A 21,049-nucleotide genomic window follows, 5' to 3' on the forward strand; every position below is an offset into this window, starting at 1 on the left:
TAACAATAGCAATTGTGAGTGAGCAAGGGCAGGAGAGAAACATTGTTATCTGCAATCATTTTATGCTGATCTTTCCAATTGCTAAAATGCACTGATACTCCATAACAAAGTAGAAAATGCACTTGAAAGTTATTCTAATCCACAGATATCTAAATGTACTCACCTCTAGATATTTATTTTCTTGATGATAGAGAGTAACTAGCTTTAGGCAGACTTCATGCCATTTCTGTTTATCTGAACTATAAAACAGGAAAATGATATTTGAAATGTTATGGTCATGCTATCAAATAATAGGGCACTTGAAAATAAATTACATCAACATTTGAATTTGTTTAGAGAGTGGAAAAGCAGAAGAAACTGTACATAGGAACAAAAAGGAAATAGGAGGAGTAGGCCATTCAGCCCAATGAGCTTGCTCCACCATTCAAACAGATCTTGACTAAACATCTACTTCTATGTCATTTTTCCTTAGTATCCAGAAATATATCAATTTCTGTCTTGAACATGTTCAATGATTGAGCTTCCACAGCCTTCTGGGGTAGAGAATTCCAAAAATTCACCATCCTTTGAGCTAAGAAATTTCTCATCTCAGTCTTAAATGGCTGCCACTTATTCTGAGACTGTGTCCCCTGGTTATAGGGTAATTATAAATAATATTTATAGGTAATTATAACATGGACTAAAACATTCAACCCAAAAAAACCAAGTACTGTTTCAAAGATGCTTCCAACTAATATCCAGTCTATAATATAATACAAAAATCCTCTTCCTCCAACAGTAAAATATAACTAAGCTCTTGCAAATGAAATATTTTCCAGGGAATTCCATGCTGTTTTTTACCCCCTCATACCATGCTCCCAGGGCAGAATCATTTTCTCATCTACATGCCAAAGAAAACAGGAAGCTGCTTGAATGTTCCCCTATCTCTCAGAATTACATTTAAAACTTCATGCCATCCTGAGCTACAGTAAGTATGCCTCCCTCGATATTTTTTCCAATTTTCTGTAACACTTTGAATTGGCCCATAGCATCAGCCAGTTAACTTGTGAGCATTGTGAGATAGACTCATTAACAAAATGAAAGGTGCATTTGAGAGATGTGTGTGATCTTTATATGCACAATTATTACAAGTTCATCTTTTCAACTTATTAGTCTGGCCGCAGGCCTTCCCAGCTAACAAGGGAAGGTTCACTTGTTGGCAACTTTGCAAGGTAAACAGAGCATATATATTAAAACACTGGCGTGAAAACAAACATGTCATATTATATCCCATTTTTATTCCAAAAATCAGTCAGGTGCAGTTCACAAAGTCATGTTTGTGACTTTCCCATTCTGGCCAAGACTGTTCTTAATTTTAATAGAAGGTCTATGTAAGCCAGCAATGCCTGAAATGTGATTGTACAGTCCAAGTGGTGAGGCTACCTGTATTAGGGTACCACTGTAATTTTCATACTGCAGGCAAATGGAGACCTTTCCTTTTTTTGGGGGGGGGGAGAATATCCATAATCTGGGATGGTAGTTGCAAATTTGACTTTAGAACAAACCCATATAGCAAGTGCTCCTCCCAGCCTGTGAATTCACTCCACAATGTTAAAAGGAGAATCTGAAAGTACAAAAATTGAATCATATTGCTTCCTTTGGAAAAAGTTCTGTGGAAATTGGCAGGTTGCATTAATAAATCAGGAGCAAAAGGCCAGTAATCAGATTCAGCTATTTACTCCATAACAAAAAGAGAATTGAGTAATGGCAAGAATTGGAAATTAAAATACATTGTTTAAACAAAGGCTTAAAATCAGTAATTTGTTTGAAGTCACACTTCCATTTACTTATATGCTGGACAACTGTATCTGAAAACCTTTTTTTTTTAAAAAGAAATTTGATATTGAAACAAAAAAAATACTACAAATAAAAGTTCAATAAATTCAAACAGGTTACCTTTCATACAATTTCATTAGCTTTTCGTAAATTCCCAACAACTCATGCTTGTTGTCAGATGTATCATTCTTCTCACACAGATTTAGTAGCCCCTGAAAAGACATAATTATCTTTAATTCATCCTCAGTGCATACACAAACAAAAATGATTAGAATTTACAGAGAAAAATGTATTGACATTTTTACTCCTTTAAAACAAATACTGAACTTTTTTTGGGTAGGGGAGTGGTGGGCATGTGCTGTTGTATGCCTTAGACACCATCAGTTTGAAGCAGACTATACACCACTTTCAACTGATTCAACCTAGGCTGCACATCTGACCCTATATCCTCTCCATCACAAAAATACCTTCTTCCATTGACTATCACCAGCCAACACCCTTATTACATCACTGAAACCTTCATCCATGCCTTTTTTATCTCGAGACTTGACATCCTATCCTGCACCAAGTCTCTCACTCTTTACCCGCATCTTATTGTGGCTCCCAGTCTCCTAATCCCTCAATTTAAAACTCTCATCTTAAATCCTCCTTGGCCTACTAAAATCTTCAAAAAATATTTTGAGGTATTAAAAAAAGAGTGCTAAGAGATTATACTTTATGAAGCATTGAAGGTATAAGTTTGGATGGTACTATCTGGATGACATATGGAGCAACCAATAGCCAATATGCAAAAAAGGAGACAAAATTTAAGATTATACATAATTTCTTACTAAAGACGACAGATGGATAGCTGGAAAAGAATATAGAATAACAATTATCCTAAGCTGTAACTACAGAAGCTAATATGAAACATAAAGCTGTAAGCAGGGACCTGATTTTCCTTTAAGCACAGACTTGTGTACTACATAAATGAAATATATTACTCCACGAGATCATTTCAGTTGAACTTTATGATGTCACAATGCAAGAAATGAAAATCACTGCACAGGTCATTTGTATAGATATATAGAAGATACACCTCAGCACTCAGATGATAGGCCAGGTGTCAAAGCTTGCATACCATTGTAATCTAATATGGAACTAGGTGAGAGCAATCCACCCAGCTGGACGACAATGGAGGGGCATCAGAGGAGGATGGAATTAGGCGAGAGCAGTCCCACCTATCTGGATGACTGTGGAGAGGTGTTGGAGGAGAATGGTGAGGTCAACCGCGTCAAAGGCTGCAGACAGGCTGAGAAGGACAAAGGAAAGTTACCTTTGACACAGTCACATTCCAGTTCCTCATGCCCTGTGTGGAGCCAGCACCAGGGGTTAAAGTGATATTATACATTGTGTCAATCAGTGACTTAGAGGAGGAAGGTAATACTCAATGCAGTGGATACTATTAACCTTTGGGTATCGTCATGAAATGTACATGAAGTTGTTTCCACGGTGGTGACAGGGAGCCACTGGCAGACCCCTTGAAATCTTTGTGCAGGTCGCTAGGGCATTATGGACACCTGACTGAGAACCCCTGTCTTACGCCACTGTGAGTGAATGCCTTTGTTAAGTATTGATAGAAATATTTAACTTAAACAAATAGCTTGTTAAGTCCTGTGGTCACAGATCACATGATAATCTGAGAAATTACATACTGATTTTGAACGGCAGCTGTTAAAAAGATCTTGAGTAAACAGAAGGATCCTTGATGGGCTAATTGACAACTGAGTGGTCAGAGCTCAGTTCATAGCACCCTCACCTTTGAATCAGAGGGTTGTGGGTTCATGTCCCACTCCCGGAAACCAAGAACTGTGATTGCATTCAAAAAGAGTTGCAATCTGTGACTGTTGATAACTCGAAAAGAGTATCACAGAAACAGAGAAGCAACTAATGGGAAGATGAGGCTCCGCTGGTATCCCTATCCTCAATGATGGTGGAGTCCAGCACATCAGTGCAAAAGACAAGGCTGAAGCATTTGCAAACATCTTCAGCCAGAGGTACCATGTGGATGATCCATCTCAGCCTATTGTTGAGGTCTTCAGCATCACGGATGTCGGTCTTCAGCCAATTCAATTCACTCCGCGTGATATCAAGAAATTAGATACAGCAAAGACTATGGACCCTGATAACATCCTGGCTGCAGTATTGAAAACTTATGTTCCAGAACCAGCTGCACCCTGAGCCAAGCTGTTCCAGTATAGCTACAACACAGGTATCTATAAGACAATCTGGAAAATTCCTGAGGTATGGCCGATCCATAAAAAGCAGGATAAATCCAACATGACCAATTACCGCTCCATCAGCCTACTCTCAGCCATAAACCAAGGGATGGAAAGTGTCATCAATAATGCTATCAAGTGACACTTATTCATCAATAAGCTGCTCACCGATGCTCAGTTTGGGTTCTGCCAGGGCCACTTGGCTCCAGGCCTTATTACAGCCTTGGTCCAAATAAGAAAAGATGACTTCCAGAGATGAGGGAGTGACTGCCAGACAGCATTTGACAGAATATGGCATCAAGGAAACTCTTTTGAGTTACCAACAGTCACAGATTGCAACTTCTTTCGAGTACAATCACAGTTCTTGGTTTTCTGGGAGTGGGACATGAACCCACAACCCCCTGATTCAAAGGCGAGGGTGCTATGAACTGAGCCACAGCTGACACCCCATGGCATCAAGGAAACTCTTTCGAGTTATCAACAGTCACAGATTGCAACTCTTTCGAGTACAGTCACAGTTCTTGGTTTCCGGGAGTGGGACATAAACCCACAACCCTCTGATTCAAAGGCGAGGGTGCTATGAACTGAGCCACAGCTGACACCCCATGGCATCAAGGAAACTCTTTCGAGTTATCAACAGTCACAGATTGCAATTCTTTCGAGTACAATCACAGTTCTTGGTTTCCGGGAGTGGGACATGAACCCACAACCCTCTGATTCAAAGGCGAGGGTGCTATGAACTGAGCCACAGCTGACACCCCATGGCATCAAGGAAACTCTTTCGAGTTATCAACAGTCACAGATTGCAACTCTTTCGAGTACAATCACAGTTCTTGGTTTCCGGGAGTGGGACATGAACCCACAACCCTCTGATTCAAAGGCGAGGGTGCTATGAACTGAGCCACAGCTGACACCCCATGGCATCAAGGAAACTCTTTTGAGTTACCAACAGTCACAGATTGCAACTCTTTTCGAGTACAATCACAGTTCTTGGTTTCCGGGAGTGGGACATGAACCCACAACCCTCTGATTCAAAGGCGAGGGTGCTATGAACTATGGCATCAAGGAACCCTAGCAAAACTGAAGTCAATGTTAATCGGGAGAAAACCCGGCACTGATTGGAGTCATAGCTAGCACAAACCATGTTGGTTGTGGTTGTTGGAGGCCAATCATCTCAGCCCTAGGACATCACTCAAAGTAGTGTCAGAGGGTCAATTCCACTACCTATAAGAAGGGCAGCAGACACATGGGAATACCACTACCTTTTAAGTTCTCTCCAAGTAACATACTAGCCTGACTTGGAGCTACATCACTGCTCCTTCATTGTCAATGGGTCAAAATCCTGGAACTTCTTCCCGTCAGCACTGTGGGTGTACTTACACCACAAGGACTGCAGTGGTTTATGAAGGCAGCTCACCACTACCTTAGCTATGGCAATTAATGCTGTCCTTGCCAGCAGTGCTCAAATCCCATGAATGAATGAAAAAGTCAGTTTTCAATCTTAAGTGTAGCTAGCAGTCGTGAACACTAAGGTTATTTTGCTATCAAGCAATTTCACCTAGCTAGGGAGATAATCTGGAGAAGATGTAAAGTAAATTAACTGCTATTGAAGTCTATGTTTAGGTTATGCTGTTTTACATCTGGAGTATAGAAAATGATACAGCTTGCTAGGTTAAATTCTGTACAATTCATTAATGTACTCTATGTACAGACACAAGTGCTAAAGTGACAAAATGGAAAATTTTGTCAAAAATTATGAACACCATGTGATTTGGACTTCCTCGCAATACTTCTGTCTTGTGCTCACAGCATATTTAAAGTCTATGCCCAGGATCAACAATTAGCTTTTTGTGATATCAGTCCCTCGATACCTTGTGGAATGCCCACCATATTCTCTTTGCAAGGCAGAAAATACCACGCCATCAGACCATTGCATATAGGCCAAAAGTAAATCCGTTATTTACAGGAAGAATGTACAGAAGGAAACATCTATAACAACTGAGTCAGTACATAAATGTATAAAATACAACTTGATGAGCAAAATGACTTCTGGGTCTTTCACACACTTTCCCAACGTAAAGTTGTATATGGTTAATGCAAATTTCATTTCAGAGTTCATGTCCCCCAACAAAACGCAAAGAGCATCATTATGAGCAGGTATTTCCACTAGGCTCTGCAATAACTTCCAGAACAATTGGCCCAAAATTGGCTAAACAGTGCAAAAGATTGAGGAATTGAATGCAAATTATGTCCAGTGCAAATCGAGTTTCCACAATCTTTTACACAAGTTTAAAAAACATTGAGCTAGAAACTCAACCTGCCCAGAATCATCATTGTGAGTTTCTGCTAAGTACGAGCCTTAAAATTGAGCTGCTTTATTTTAGACACAAGAACACTAAGTAGTATGGTTTAAAAGCTTTTAATTAAAAAAATTAAGAAACTGATTATTGTACACTAATGTAACTAGTAAATTGTTCTGTATAGGTTTTTAAAAATTGGACTACTCACAGGTGGTGGACTAGACTAGTGGTTCTCAAACTGGAGTATGCAAACATTCCAGAGGGTTAATGAAGTAACGTGAAAGTGTGAGCAAGAAGGTGGGAGCGGAGTGCAGCCACCACACACGGGGTGCAGAGTGGAGGGGAGCACATGTGGAGAAGCATAGAGAGTGGCATGAAAGTAAATACTGTTTGCTTAAAAGCATTACTACTCTTCACATGCAACACTTTCATATTATAAACAATAGTTTATAATAAAATTATAATTTAGGTGGTCATTGATTAAATCCATTTGAAAAAGGGTCCTTCAACCAAAAAAAATTCAAGAACCACTGGATTAGACACAGGTTAGATGTTCAAATTATGTTTTAAAACACTGCCCAACTGTGCTAGTTCATGGTCAATTTTTCAATATGGCAATATAGAAAATGAGTACAAGTGGAAACTTGGAAAGAAAAACTTTTCAAAACTGGCACAACTTGAGTCTGGATCACCTACTGCACCCAAAGCAGAAAATCCAGGCCCATGTTTTCTGTCAGGCGAAACATTTTAAACTATATTGCTGCACAGCAGCCTGAGACTAACCTGGGCCCAGGTGGTGTTTTCTCTTCACCAGTTCCTCGTGCTAATCTAAGAACCAGCAATTTGATTTTAAATCACTGCTATTGTCTATTTATAGTCACCACGAAGACAACTTGGCAATTCCTAAGCCGATGCCAAAAACTAGCTTTACTTACTGAAAATCAGTGGATAGGATGGGAGCCATCCAGGGTGAACTTCTAAAGATATGCAGGGGTAACAGACAGCGAATAGAGAGGTCTTGTGCCCTCATTCAACCTCACCTACCTTATCTCTAACCACCTAGTATCCAATCCTCCTCCTTACCCATAGCCGCCTCCCCACACATTCCCTCTGTCAATCTGCCTTCTCCCAACTGCTGAAGTCCAGCCCTAATCTGTACCATTCTTTCTCCTGCTTCCCATTTTCAACCATGGCCCCAATCATGGTCAGAAACATTGACAAAGGGAAAAAGGAAAGAAAAGCAGAAGACATGAGGAGCAGAAAAACACAAAAAGGAGATACAGGCGTATACACAATAAGATGACAGTCACACATAACAGAGATTGCAAGGCAATACCACAGGGGATCTGGTCTGATGTATGTAGTCGTCACAATATCTTATTAATACAATAAACCCACATGTTTCCCCTTGTGCATTAAATGAAAATTTGATTAATATCTGAACCTATCATACATAAGCCTTTGAATATCTTTGACTAATGCTTAACTTTCTGCTAACATAAAGAGACATAATAAAGCACATGTATTTTTTTTTGTAAACATACTATTTGCAAACCTGTGTTTTATTTGTAGATGTAATGCAGCTACAGCAAATTTATGCAGCAGGAAATACTAAAACGCAAATATTTTATGATAAAATTTTACATTAAAGGATTGTTTATGAGAACTCAATTTGATCACTGATATACCTGCCATGCCAGTAACTGGTCTGGATCAAGTTCTGCAGCCTTTTTATATGCAGTCTTCGCCTGGTCAGGCTGTTCCAACTCTGCTGCAGCAACTCCAATAAAAACCCAGGCATTGTAATTATTCTTGTCTTGTTTCAACACAGCCTGGACAATAGAATACATAATGTATGAAATAACAGTTCAGAGTAGATAGAAATTGCTCTTACTAGAAATCTGGTGCTATTCTTTATTTAGACATATATAATCTTCAGATAGAAATATAAAAGTGAATTAAAACTTTACTCTTTGTTTTTCAATATAATAAAGAAGTATAATAAATATTATAATCCATTATAAATTATAATATCTAACTGAAATCTGAATGCATGTTCTTTCCCATTTCAGGCCTTGGTTTGAATTCAGGCCAGGTGAAACATAGGATGTATGATTTCCATCTCGTCACATATGACTTCCAAAGTCAATATGTGGTAACATAACACATTTCAAAATCTGTGGGGCTCGTGGTATGAATTGCCAATCTTATTCAGAGACTATAACTGTGGCTGGCATGAAAAATGAAAACCATTCACACTTGCAGCAGACAGTGCTTTTTTCAGACAGACAATCTATCCTTTGCATTCAGCTTTGCTGTAATTAACTCAAACCGCTTGATGTCAATACTAGGTGTCCAAATATCAGTTTATTCCATTGTCAGAAGTGATCAGAACAAGAAAATTACGAAAGAAATATGACTTCTTGTTTTTGGTAAAAGCACCTCCGGGATAGAAATAAGCTAGCCTGACCAGCAGTTGGCCACGATAATTGGCCTGACATCATTTCATAGTCCCCCCTTCCAATTGCTATTCAGTGACTTTACTGGAAAGCACATGCCAAAAAAAACAAAATTTGTGCATCTTAAATTTCCTCTTGGTTCTACATTTTAAAAATTAAGTTATTACACCTCATCCAGCTCAATATCAACAAAGCCAAATCCAGTTCCTATGGTTCCTCCAAATACCTAAATGCCTCTGGCCTGAACTTCATATCCCTCCAAAATTTCCACCTTGGTTCAGTCCAGAGGTTTGAAACTTTGATGCAATACAACCGAGCTTAGGTGTCATGTGAGGACAGAAACCATCTCAAAGACAACTTTTACCTCTACAACATCGTTCACTCTGGCGTTATCTCTGCTCACTGGTCATTGAACTCTTCATCCATATCTTTTATCACCTCATACCTTGAATTCTCTAAACATTTTTCTTACTGGTCTCCCTACTTGTACAATTCAATAAAGGTGTTACACTAAATGCTAATACGCCACATAAGGGCGCAGAGAGTTGGGAGTAATATATTAGCATAGATAATGATGATGGATTCTCCTGTAGCTTTGACGGATGAGAGTTCAGCAAAAAAGAGACCGGTTTACAATCTAGATTGACGTTGTCTCACGTGTGACATTAGACTAAGTCTTGATTTGCTTAAACAATTGCAAATATTACATATGAAGCCAACGTTGGAGGGAGGGAATGGATGGAGGCACTGGCTTTGCACTGTGCTTGCTTGTCCTGAAGGCATTCGACTCTGTTCTCCTCAAATTTCAAAATTACTTGATGACAGACACTTCTCCATTTGGGTCTGACCAACGTTGATTTTTCCCCATGTATTGGGATCCAGCTTGCAAACTGAGGTTGGCTTTCAGATTGTCTTTCTATCTAAGTTTGGGACATCCTGTGGTGCGGGTTCCCGTGCTTAGATGGCCCTGGGTATGCGGGAATCCTCCATGCGAACCACATGACTGACCCAGCAAAGCTAAGCTCTGATGAGCATGCACTCGATGCCAGGTACGCAACACTTTGTAAGAACCTCGGTGTTGGGGATTTTGTCCTGCCACCCGATGTTGGAAAGAGATCTCAGACAGCGAAGATGGAATGCTTCTAGTTGCTGTGTGTGATGCCAGTAGGTTGACCAAATTTCGCACCCATAAAGAAACAATGTAAAAACCACTGCCTGGTAGACTTTGAGCTTTCTTCTGGGAAAAACTCAATGCTCTTTTCAAAGTCTGAGTGATCCTTCCAAATGCGGAGCTTGCCTTTTCCAGGCAATGGTTGATTTTGTCATCCAGCATAGTGTTTTAGAGAGGGTACTCCCAAGATAGCAAAACTACTGCCCTGATAACAGGGGTGTGTTGTTGTTAGTGACTGTAGGGTATTGGAGTGCGTGACCAAGGACAGGCTGATAAATGATCTGTCGTCTTCAGATTTGTTAGGTCAATGTATTCTGAGGCTAGGGTAAAGTGACCAACAAGCAGCTGAATGCCCTCTGGAGTACCTGCTATGAGAATGCAGTCGTCCACAAACAAGAGTTCACTCAGTAGCTGTTCAGCAGCATGGATAGAGGATTGGTTAACAGACAGGAAGCAGAGGGTAAGGATAAACGGAGTGTTTTCATGCTGGCAGGCTATAACAAGTGGAGTGCCGCAAGGATCAGTGCTGGGGCCTCAGCTATTTTCAATCTGTATTAATGAATTAGATGAAGAGACAGAGTAATGTATATAAAAATTTACTGACAATGCAAAGCTAGCTGGGAATGTAAGCTGTGAGGTGGACACAAAGAGGTTGCAAAGAGATATAGACAGGGGTAAGTGAATAGTCAACAAGACAGAAGGAATATAATGTAATAAGTGTGATATAGTTCACACTGGTAGTATGAATAGAAAAGCAGAATATTTTCTTAAAAGGCATTGAAATTGAGAATGTTGATGTTCAGAGAAACTTACTTTATTTATTCGTCCACGGGATGCGGACGTTGCTGGCTAGGCCAGCATTTATTTCCCATCCTTAATTGCACTTGAGAAGGTGGGGGTGAGCTGCCGCCTTGAACCACTGCAGTCCATGTAGTGTAGGTACACCCACAGTGCTGTTAAGGAGGGAGTTCCAGGATTTTGACCCAACAACAGTGAAGGAAGGCAATATATTTCCAAGTTGGCATGGTATGTCGCTTGGAGGGGAACTTGCAGCTGGCGGTGTCCCCAAGCATCTGCTGCCCTTGTCCTTGTAGGTGGTAGTAGTTGTGGGTTTGGAAGGTGCTGTCGAAGGAGTCTTGATGAGCACTCACTACTGTCACTGTGTCAGTGGTGGAAAGAGTGAATGTTTAAGTTGGTAGATGGGATGCCACTCAAGTGGGCTGCTTTGTCCTAGATGGTGTCAAGCTTCTTGAGTGTTGTTGGAACTGCACTCATCCAGGCAAGTGTAGAGTATTCCGTCATACACCCGACTTGTGTCTTGTAGATGGTGGACAGGCTTTGGGGGTCAGAAGGCGAGTTCCTCTCCATTGATTTCCCAGCCTCTGACCTGCTCTTGTAGCCACAGTCTGGCTGGCCGAGTTCAGTTGCTGGTCAATGGTAACCCCCAGGATGTTGATAGTGGGGAATTCAGCGATGGTAATGCCATTGAATGTCAAGAGGGGATGGTTAAATGCTTTCTTGTTGGAGAAGATCATTGCCTGGCAGACATGCCACACATCAGTCCAAGCCTAAATATCACCAAAGTCTTGCTGCATATGGGCACAGGCTGCTTTCGTATCTGAGTCATCGTGAATGGTGCTAAACATTGCATAATCAGCAGCGAACATCCTCACTTCTGACCTTATGATGGAGGGAAGGTTATTGATGAAGCGGCTGAAGATGGTTGGGCCTAGGACCCTACACTGAGAAACGACTGCAGCAACGTCCTGCGAATGAGATGATTGACCTCCAACAACCACAACCGTCTTCCTTTGTGTTAGGTATTACACTTATGCAAATTGTAAATAGCCGAGGTCCAAGCACTGATCCTTGGAACACTCCCACTAATTACACCCTGCCATTCTGAAAGTGACCAATTTGTTTAACCTGTTTTATATTTACATAGCAACTTTAACATAATAAAACATCCCAAAGCATTTCACAGAAGCATTATAACAAAATATGACACCATGGCACATAAAGAGATTAGGTCAGGTGACCAAAAGCTGATCAAAGAGGTAGATTTTAAAGGGGTGTCTTAAAGAGAGAGAGGTGGCAAAGTGGAGGAAGGGAATTCCAGAGTTTATGGTCTAGGCAAACGAAAGTGCAGCCATCAATAGTAGAACCATAGAAAAATGACGGTGCAGAAATAGGCCATTCAGCCCATCGTGTCTGCGCCAGCCAAAAAGAGAAAAAAGAAACTAGCCGCTCATTTCAATCCCACTTTCCAGCACTTGGTCCATAGCCTTGCAGGTTACAGCATTTCATGTGCAGATCCAAGTACCTTTTAAATGAGTTAAGTGTTTCAGCCTCAACCACCAACTTAGGCAGTGAATTCCAGATGCCCACCACCCTCTGGGTGAAGAAGTTTTTCCTTATGTCCCCTCTAATCCTTCTACCTATCACCATAATTCTATATCCCCTGGTAACTGGCCCCTCAGCGAGAGGAAACAAGTTTTTCCTGTCTACCCTATCTAGGACCCTCAATTAGGTCACCTCTTAACGTCCTCTATTCTAAGGAAAACAACCCTAGCTCATCCAATCTCTCCTCATAGCTGCAATTTTCAAGCCCTGGCAACATTCTTGTAAATCTCCTCTGCCCTCTCTCCAGAGCAATTATGTCCTTCCTGTAATTGGTGACCAGAACTGGTGCAGCAATTAAACTCAGGGAATGCTCAAGAGGCCAGAATTAGAAGAGCACAGGTATCTTGGAGGGTTGTGGGGCTGGAGGAGGTTACAGAGATAGGAAGGATTTGAAAACAAGAATGAGAATTTTAAAATCAGGACATTGCTTGAGCAGGAGCCAATGTAGGTCAGCAAACACAGGGGTGATAGGTGAACTGGAGGTGTGAATTTAGACACACACAGCAGAGTTTTGGGTGACCTCATTTATGGAGAGTGGACCAGCCAAGAATGTGTCGAAATAATTAAGTTTAGAGGTAACAAAGGCATGAATAAATGCAAGCGAATAGAAATAGGAGGATAAAGCAGATGAATATGCGGCTGGAAAGGTGGTACAGGAGGGAGGGCTTTAGATTCCTGGGACATTGGGACCAGTTCTGAGTAAGAGGAAACCAGTATACACCAGACAGGTTGCGCCTAAACAGAGCCAGGACTGATTTCCTCGCGAAGTAATTTGCTAGTGCTTTTGGGGAGGGTTTAAACTATCTTGGCAGGGTGCGGGAACCAGGAGGTAATACGAAAGAGGAATACCAAAGTGCACAGAATAGCACCAGAGTAGCAAATAATAAGGTATTAGGGTGGGTTTAACATAAAGGGAGAAAGTAATAAAGTCTAAATTAGGGCTGCTGTGCATATGAATGCATAGTGTGGTAAATAAGACTGCTGAGTTTCAGGCACAGATAGCCAACTGGAAACGTGATGTTCTGCCATTGATGGAGGCTTGGTTCAAAGGAAAGCAGAACTGGGTATTAAAAATTCCTGAATACAAGGTGTTCAGGAAAGACAGGAAAGGAGCAAAGGTAGCAGTGTTGATTAATGACAATATTCCAGTGCTAGAGAGCGACGTTTCCCAGAGGGATCAAAGGCAGCATCTACTTGCTACAGCCAGTTAAGATATAAAGATAAGCCCAGCAATCACACGCCAGTCGGTTTAACCTCAGTGGTGGGAAAGCTTCAAGTAATGATAATTCTGGACAAAATTAATAGTCACTTGGGCAAATGTGGGCTAATTAAGGAAAGCCAGCATGGTTTTGTCAAGGACAAATTGTGTTTCTCTAACTTGCTGAAATTTTTTGATGAGGTAACCATTATGCTGTTGATATGGTGTACATGGACTTCCAGAAGGCATTAGTTAAAGTGCCACAAACAGACTTGTAAGCAAAGTGAGAGCTCAGTTAGATGAGTGACAGGAAACACACAGTAGTGGTTAATGGTTTTTTTTTAAACTGGAGAAAGATTTATAGTGGAGTTCCCTAGGGGTCAGTGTTGGGGTCTCTGCACTTCCTGACATATATTCATAACCTAGACCTTGGTGTACAGGGAACAACTTCAAAATTTGCAGATGATACAAAACTTGGAAGTATTGTGAACTACGAGGGATAGTGTAGAACTCAAAAGGACACCGACAGGTTGGTGGACTGGGTGGAGAGGTGGCAGATGAAATTTAATGCTGTGAAGGGTGATGTAATTCATTTTGGTAAAATAAAGGGTATGATTCTAAAGGGATAAAAAGAGCAGAGAGACCTAGTGTATATGTGCATAAATTATTGAAAATGGCAAGACAGGTTGAGAACGTGGAAAATAGGGTATATGGCATCCTGGGCTTTATCAGTAGGGGCATAGAAGGGGCATAGAGAACAAAAGCAAGGAAGTTATGTTAAATCTGCATAAAACATTTGTGTTACCTCAACTGGAGTATTGTGTCCAGCTCGGAGCATACTTTAGGAAAAATGTGAAGGCAGCGAGGATGCAGAAAAGATTCACATGAATCATTCCAGGGTTGAGGAAGTTCAGTTACATAGATAGATTGGAAAAGTTGGGACTGTTTTCCTTGGAGAAGGTTGAGAGGAAACTTGTTCCAGGGATTCAAAATCATGAGGGGTCTGGACAGTGAATAGGGAAAAACTGTTCCCACTAGTGGAAGGATTGAGAATGAGAGCGCACAGATTTAAGGTAATTGGCAAAAAAGCAATGGCGACATGAAGAAATTTTTTTTCCACGCAGCAAGTTGCTAGGATCTGGAATGCACCGCCTGAGAGTGTGGTGGAGGTAAATTCAATTGAAACATTCAAGAGGGAATTGGATTATTATCTGAAAAGGGCTAGAAGGAGAAGGCAGGGAACTGGCATTAGATGAATTGCCCTTTCAGAAAGCAAGCACAGACATGACAGGCCGAATGGCCGCCTTCTGTGCTGTAAGCATTCTATGATTCTATGAAACTGGTATAATCTCAGATATTTGACAGGGAGAGGGATAGAGTCAGTAGCTAGGGATAGAGTTTGGAGTAGGTACTGAAAACAATGGCTTCAGTCTTACAAATGCTTAATTGGAATAAATTTCTGCTCATCCAGTACTAGCGTTGGTTAGAGAGTCTGGTAACTTAGCAACAGTGGAGGAATCAAGAAATGTGGTGGTGAGGTAGAGTTGGGTATCCTCAGCATACATGTGAAACCTAATGCTGTGCTTTTGGATGATCTAACTGGGGCACCATGTGGATGAGAAATAAGAGGGGGCCAAGGACAGATCCTCAGAAACATTGGAGCTAATAGCGTGAAAACAGGAAGAGAGGCCATTGATACTTGAGCTATGCTTAGATAGATAGGATGGAACCAGGTGATAGCAGACCTAACTAGCTGGATGACAGTAGGGAGGCATTGGAGAAGGATGGTGTCATCAACCGTGTCAAAGTTGCAGATAGGTAGAGAAGGGCAAAGAGTGGAAGTATAGCTTTGTCACAGTCACATAGGACGTCATTTGTAACCAATCCTCAATTCATGTTAACGTATTACCTCCAATTCCATAAACCTTAATCTTGTGTAACAACCTTGCTTGTCATCTTATTGAATGACTTCCGAAAATCCAAACATACTACACATCCACAAGTTCCCGCTGATCTACTTTGCTAGTTACAGCCTCAGGGATGTGGTAGCACAGTGGTTAAACTACTATGCCTGGACTAATAATCCAGATATGAGAGTTCAAACCCTGCTTTAGGAGCTGGAGAATTTAAAATTCAATTAATTAAATAAAATCTGGTGTAAAAAAAAGCTAGAACCAGGCTGTTGTAAAACCCCACCTGGTTCACTTATGTCCTTTAGAGATGGAAAACTGCCACCTTTACCTGAAACAGTGGCTGAATGGTCTATGTCTTTTCCAAACTTTAACCTCCTTCAGCCAGGTTTCTCCGTTCTCATCCTCCAGCCTCAGCCTACCTACTTCTTGGACCCTTCTTTCTAAACTCCATCATTGGTAGAAATTGCTTCAGTCTCCTTAGCCCACTTTGGAGCTCACTTCAGTATTTCTGTCTTGCCACCACCATTGATCGTTTAAAAAAGCCTGCTTAATTACATCGTTTTGACCATGCATTTGTACCTTTGCCCATCAATTTCCTGTCCCATTCCTGCATTGTGTTTCATAGCCTATAAAATGCTGAAATTTCTTTGTATATATTAAGTGCAAACATGTGCATTAGGTTTTATTTTGCAATCAATGCTACTCTTAAAATGGTACCTACAACATTGTGTTGGGAAGTTGCTTTCCATTGTTTTGACTCCTCATGAAATATATCAAAGAAGCCAGTCAAGCTATTGTTTTAATGGTTTGGGACAACTGTCAGCCAAACATATTTAAGTGTTAACATGCATTACCAGGCTATTAATGGAGACATAATTTAATCATGATACCCCTAATTTGGACAGCACTTGTCACACATGACAGCAGCCACTGACATGCCATTGTATCAAAGCTAACTTTTTAGAGACAAGGCTGTATTTCAAAGAGTTCTGTCAATATGCAACAAAGGGCATGATGTATGAATTTTGATTGAGTTTTGAGTGGCAGAAGTAAAATGCCCACATAATTTTTAGACAGACTAGCCAGCAGGGATCAGCCACCTTCTGAATAGTGCTGTATCATTTGTTTGAGAGAGCTGAAAGAAAGCCAAAGCAGCACAACTGTCTAACTAATTCATGAACTGGTTCAAAACTGTTGCTCATTTCATTTGACTTCAACAACTGACTTTTGCTGGTTACTTCTGTGAATGAATACATATGAATAAACCTGTTAAATAAAAACAGAAAGTGCTGGAAAACTCAGCAGGTCTGGTAGCATTTGTGGAGAGAGAAACAGAGTTAATGTTTTCAGTCCGTATGATTCTTTTTCAGAACTGAGGTTTAATAGTCTAATTTGTTGAAGTATGATTGCCATCATTTTCTGAAGTAACGGAGCATGGCTGGGAATTCTGTGGCGAGTAACTCAGCTCCTGACTCCCCAAAGCCTGTCCACCAACTACAAGGAGTGAGATGGAATACTCTCCACTTGTCTGGATAAGTGCAGCTCCAACAACATTCAAGGAGCTTGACACCATCTGAGACAAAGCAGCCAGTTTAGTTGACATCTGCCACATTAACCATTTGTTCCCACCATAACCAGTGCACCACAGCTGCAATGTGTCATGTACAAGATACACTGCAGCAGCTTGCCAAAGCTTCTTCAACAGCACCTTCCAATATCTATGACCTCTACCACCAAGGACAAGGGAAGCAACTGCATGGAAACACCTGCAAATTCCCCTCCAAGTCACATCCCATTCTGAGTTGGAAATATATAGCCATTCCTTCTTCATCACTGGGTCAAAATCCTGGAACTCCATACCTTACAGTATTGTGGGTGTATCACAGACTGCAACAGGTCTCAAGGGTATTTGGGGGTGGGCAACAAATGTTGGCAGTGTCAGCAGCCATATCCCATGAATGAATGAATAAAAGAAATATACAAATATCTTTCAATGATAGCAATTAATCTCCAATTGACATCATGAACATCCAAATATAGCAATTAAATGTTGTCATCTTAAAAAGGTAGGCCTAGTTACACAATTGCACCTTTGCAACAGATTATAGATTATGTGTAATGCTTCTGACCATCATCTGACTTACTATAAGCAACATCACCACATTAGTTTGTTGTACAAAGCACAATATTTTTTGATGCAATCTTGATAAGGATGCATTTAATATTACAAAAATACCGTATGTACCTATGTTAGCATTTAGATATTTGTTCAATTTTAAATGCTAAAATGTCAAATAGTTATAAAATTAAACTAGAAATTAACCATCCCGTACAAAAATATCATTCTACTTTACCTTACAATGCTTTAGTGCCTCTTTAAATTCTTTATTTCTTATAGCTTCTCTTGCATTTTTCAATGTGGCCTTAACTTCTTTATTGGACATTTTCCTTTAAAATAGGAAATAGGAATTATAACACAAAATATCATAGGTTTTACAACAACAAGTACTACCCTTCAAATTTAGGGGTAAATTTTACAACCTGACTATTTAGGGACAGTGAGCAAGTAACGGAAAATAACGCGGGAGAAAGAGTTTCATCAACCATTGTAAACTGGAATGTCAAAATGGAAATAACGCTGAGTTCATCAATGTTTCCATGTAATACTGAGAGCGTGCTGACTGCTTTCCTGCCTCAGTATATCAAGGAGGCCAAAGAGGTGACTCTTTTCTAGACGTGATTCTTGAGTTCACAAGTTATTGTTCAATGAGTAGAAGAAACTAGGAAATAATGTCTATTATAAAATAACGTTAAATCTAACTTTGGGAACAGCACTGGCATGGGACCATATCCTAGTACACAATTTTAGGTGGACAAACCTCAAGATTATATGTTCTGAGATTTTGGTTGGGGGAAACTGAAAAAATAAAGACATCCTTACAATAAATGGATATCCTCCAAAAACATTAAATTAGACATAAAGCCAAATACATATCGAAGTATAACAAATGTAAACTAAGCATTAAGTGCTCTGCAATGAATCAACCACAAACTCAGAATGGTTACAGCACAATAAGTCATCACATAGCCCATTGAGCTCATGCCAGCACTCCGCAAGAGCAATTCAGCTAGCCCTGCTTCTCAGTCCTTCCTTTGTACCTGCATTATTTTTTCCCTTCATGTGCTTACCAATTTCCTTTCGAAAGCCATGATTGAATCCGCCTCCACCACCCTTTCAGGCAGTGTATTCCAGATCATAATCACTCACCGCAATTTTTTTTTCATTTTGCCTTTGCCAATCACCTTAAATTTGTCCTCTAGTTCTTGGCTCTTCCACAGATGGGAACAGATTCTTTATGGAATATAATGTGGGAATGTGAGGTTATGCACTTTGACAGGAAGAATAGAGGAGCTGAATATTATTTAAGTGGAGAAAGACTGTAGAAGGCTGCAGCACAGAGAGATTTGGGAGTCCTTGTGCATGAATCCCAAAAAGCTAACATACAAGTTCAACAGGTAATGGGGAAGGCAAATAGCCTTTATTTCAAAGGGAATGGAGTATAAAAATAGGGAAGTCTTGCTAAAACTATACAAGGCACTAGTTAGACCACACCTAGAATGCAGAGACCAATTTTGGTTCCCTTATCTAAGGAAAGATATACTGGCATTGGAGACAGTCCAGGGAAGGTTCACTAGGTTCATCCCAGGTATGGAGGGATTTTCTTATGAGGAGAGGTTGAGTAGATTGGGACTGTACCAGTTTTGAAGAATGAGACGCGACCTTATTGAAACATATACGATTCTTAGGGGCTTGACGGGGTAGATGCTGAGAGGTTGGTTTCCCCTTGTGGGAGAGTCTAGGACCAGAGGGAATAATCTCAAAAGTAAGGGGTTGCCCACTTAAAACAGAGATGAGGAGGAATTTCTTCTCTTAGAAGGTAGTCAATCTGTGGAATTCTTTACTGCAGAGGGCTGTAGAGGCTGGGTCATTAAGTATACTCAAGGCTGAGATAGACAGGCTTTTAATTAGTAGGGGAATCAAGGGTTATGGGGAAAAGACAGGAAAGTGGAGTTAGGGATTATCAGATCAGCCATGATATCATTGAATGGTGGAGCAGACTCGATGGGCCGAATGGCCTACTTCTGCTCCTACATCTTATGGTCTTATGATCTGCTCTGTCTAACTCATTTACCATTGAGAATCTAAAGTCTTATTCCAGGTTTTGAACACAAACCAAAATGATATCTCAGTTTGGTACTGAGGGGTCACCGCATTGTGAGAGGTGCCATCTCTCAGCATGGACAATAAACCAAGGCCCAGAACATAAAAGATCCCATTGTACATTCATCTCATTTGCTTTCTGAGAGAATGTGACATATGCAAATTAGCTGTCGCATACAATTATAAGCGATCTAACTTTAAAAAGTAATTAATCAACCACGAAGTGATTTGGGGCACCTTTGATTGCTATCTTTCAGTACTGATGCAGGGTCACTTCTAAAACATTAACTTGTCTTTTCTCTTTGCAACTGCTGACAATTCACTGCATTTCCAGCACTTTCTTTTTGTTTCATTTTTCTACACTTGCAATTTTCTTCTCCATTTCACTTGTACCATCATACACTAGATCTGTTTGAGCAGGAATTTTGACATTGATGAAACAGAGTTCCCAGGAAAGCCAAAAGCATAAAAAGACTACTGCCTGGGGCAAGTTATCTATATTTCAGGGTACTAAGATATGAGAGCCTTGTAATGCACTTGGAAGTTGATGAGTCAATGAACTCTGGAAGAATCTGTTTTATAGGAATTAGGAAGATTGAATTCCCCTATTCAAGCAATATGCCTGGCTGACACAGACTCATTCATCTGATCTAGAATAATTACAAATCTAACAGAATCTTTTAACCAAAAAAAGGAAAAATAATTGTATAAAGATAACCTAATAAATTACAGACAAGACTGCTTTAGGAGGGGGGAGAGTTTGGCCAACTAACTTCAGAATTTGAAGAAACATCCCAAACTTACTCCATGTGAATCAATATTATGTAGCATAGCTCAAGTCCTCAGGTCTTTAAAGTACCAATACAGATTTGCTTACAAGCTAAATGTTAATGGGTTCAGGAAAATAAATCAATTTAAATTATTTTATTATCTGCGCCTCTTTAAAGTAAAGGGACATATGCAAATATGTTGATGGCACAGGAAAATCCCAGTGCCATCTTTGTGTCTCAACTGAAGTAGCTATAATACACACGAAACATATATTACCAAGAAGTCATGGCACCAAATCAAACAATCATACTTCATGTGGCATTGTACAAAAGCACACATTCAGCCCACCACGCCTATGACAGCTCTTTGAAAAAGCTATCCAATTAGTCCTATCTTTCCCGATTACCCTGCATTTTCTTTCCTCTACAAGTATTTTCCAGTTCCATTTTGAAAATTAGAATTGAATCTGCTTCCATTACCCTTTCAGGGAATGAATCTAAATCTTCATAACTCACTACATAAACACATTTCCCCATCCC

At 40.3% G+C, this 21,049-nt stretch overlaps 1 protein-coding gene across 1 annotated transcript in view; it reads right to left on the minus strand.

Annotated features, from left to right (window-relative positions):
• The window catches only part of skic3 (SKI3 subunit of superkiller complex), a 111,788-nt gene that overhangs the window by 90,336 nt on the left and 403 nt on the right, over positions 1 to 21,049 (minus strand). The window contains exons 2-5 of the mRNA XM_078565414.1: positions 17,872 to 17,965; positions 8,062 to 8,205; positions 1,936 to 2,027; positions 164 to 239 (exon numbers count right to left, since the gene is read on the minus strand). Of these exons, the coding sequence (XP_078421540.1) occupies positions 164 to 239; positions 1,936 to 2,027; positions 8,062 to 8,205; positions 17,872 to 17,961 (402 nt within the window). The 5' untranslated portion in view covers positions 17,962 to 17,965. The remainder of the gene's footprint in view (positions 1 to 163; positions 240 to 1,935; positions 2,028 to 8,061; positions 8,206 to 17,871; positions 17,966 to 21,049) is intronic.

The sequence above is a fragment of the Cetorhinus maximus genome, chromosome 2, assembly GCF_964194155.1.
Source record: "Cetorhinus maximus chromosome 2, sCetMax3.hap1.1, whole genome shotgun sequence".
Classification (NCBI taxonomy): domain Eukaryota; kingdom Metazoa; phylum Chordata; class Chondrichthyes; order Lamniformes; family Cetorhinidae; genus Cetorhinus; species Cetorhinus maximus.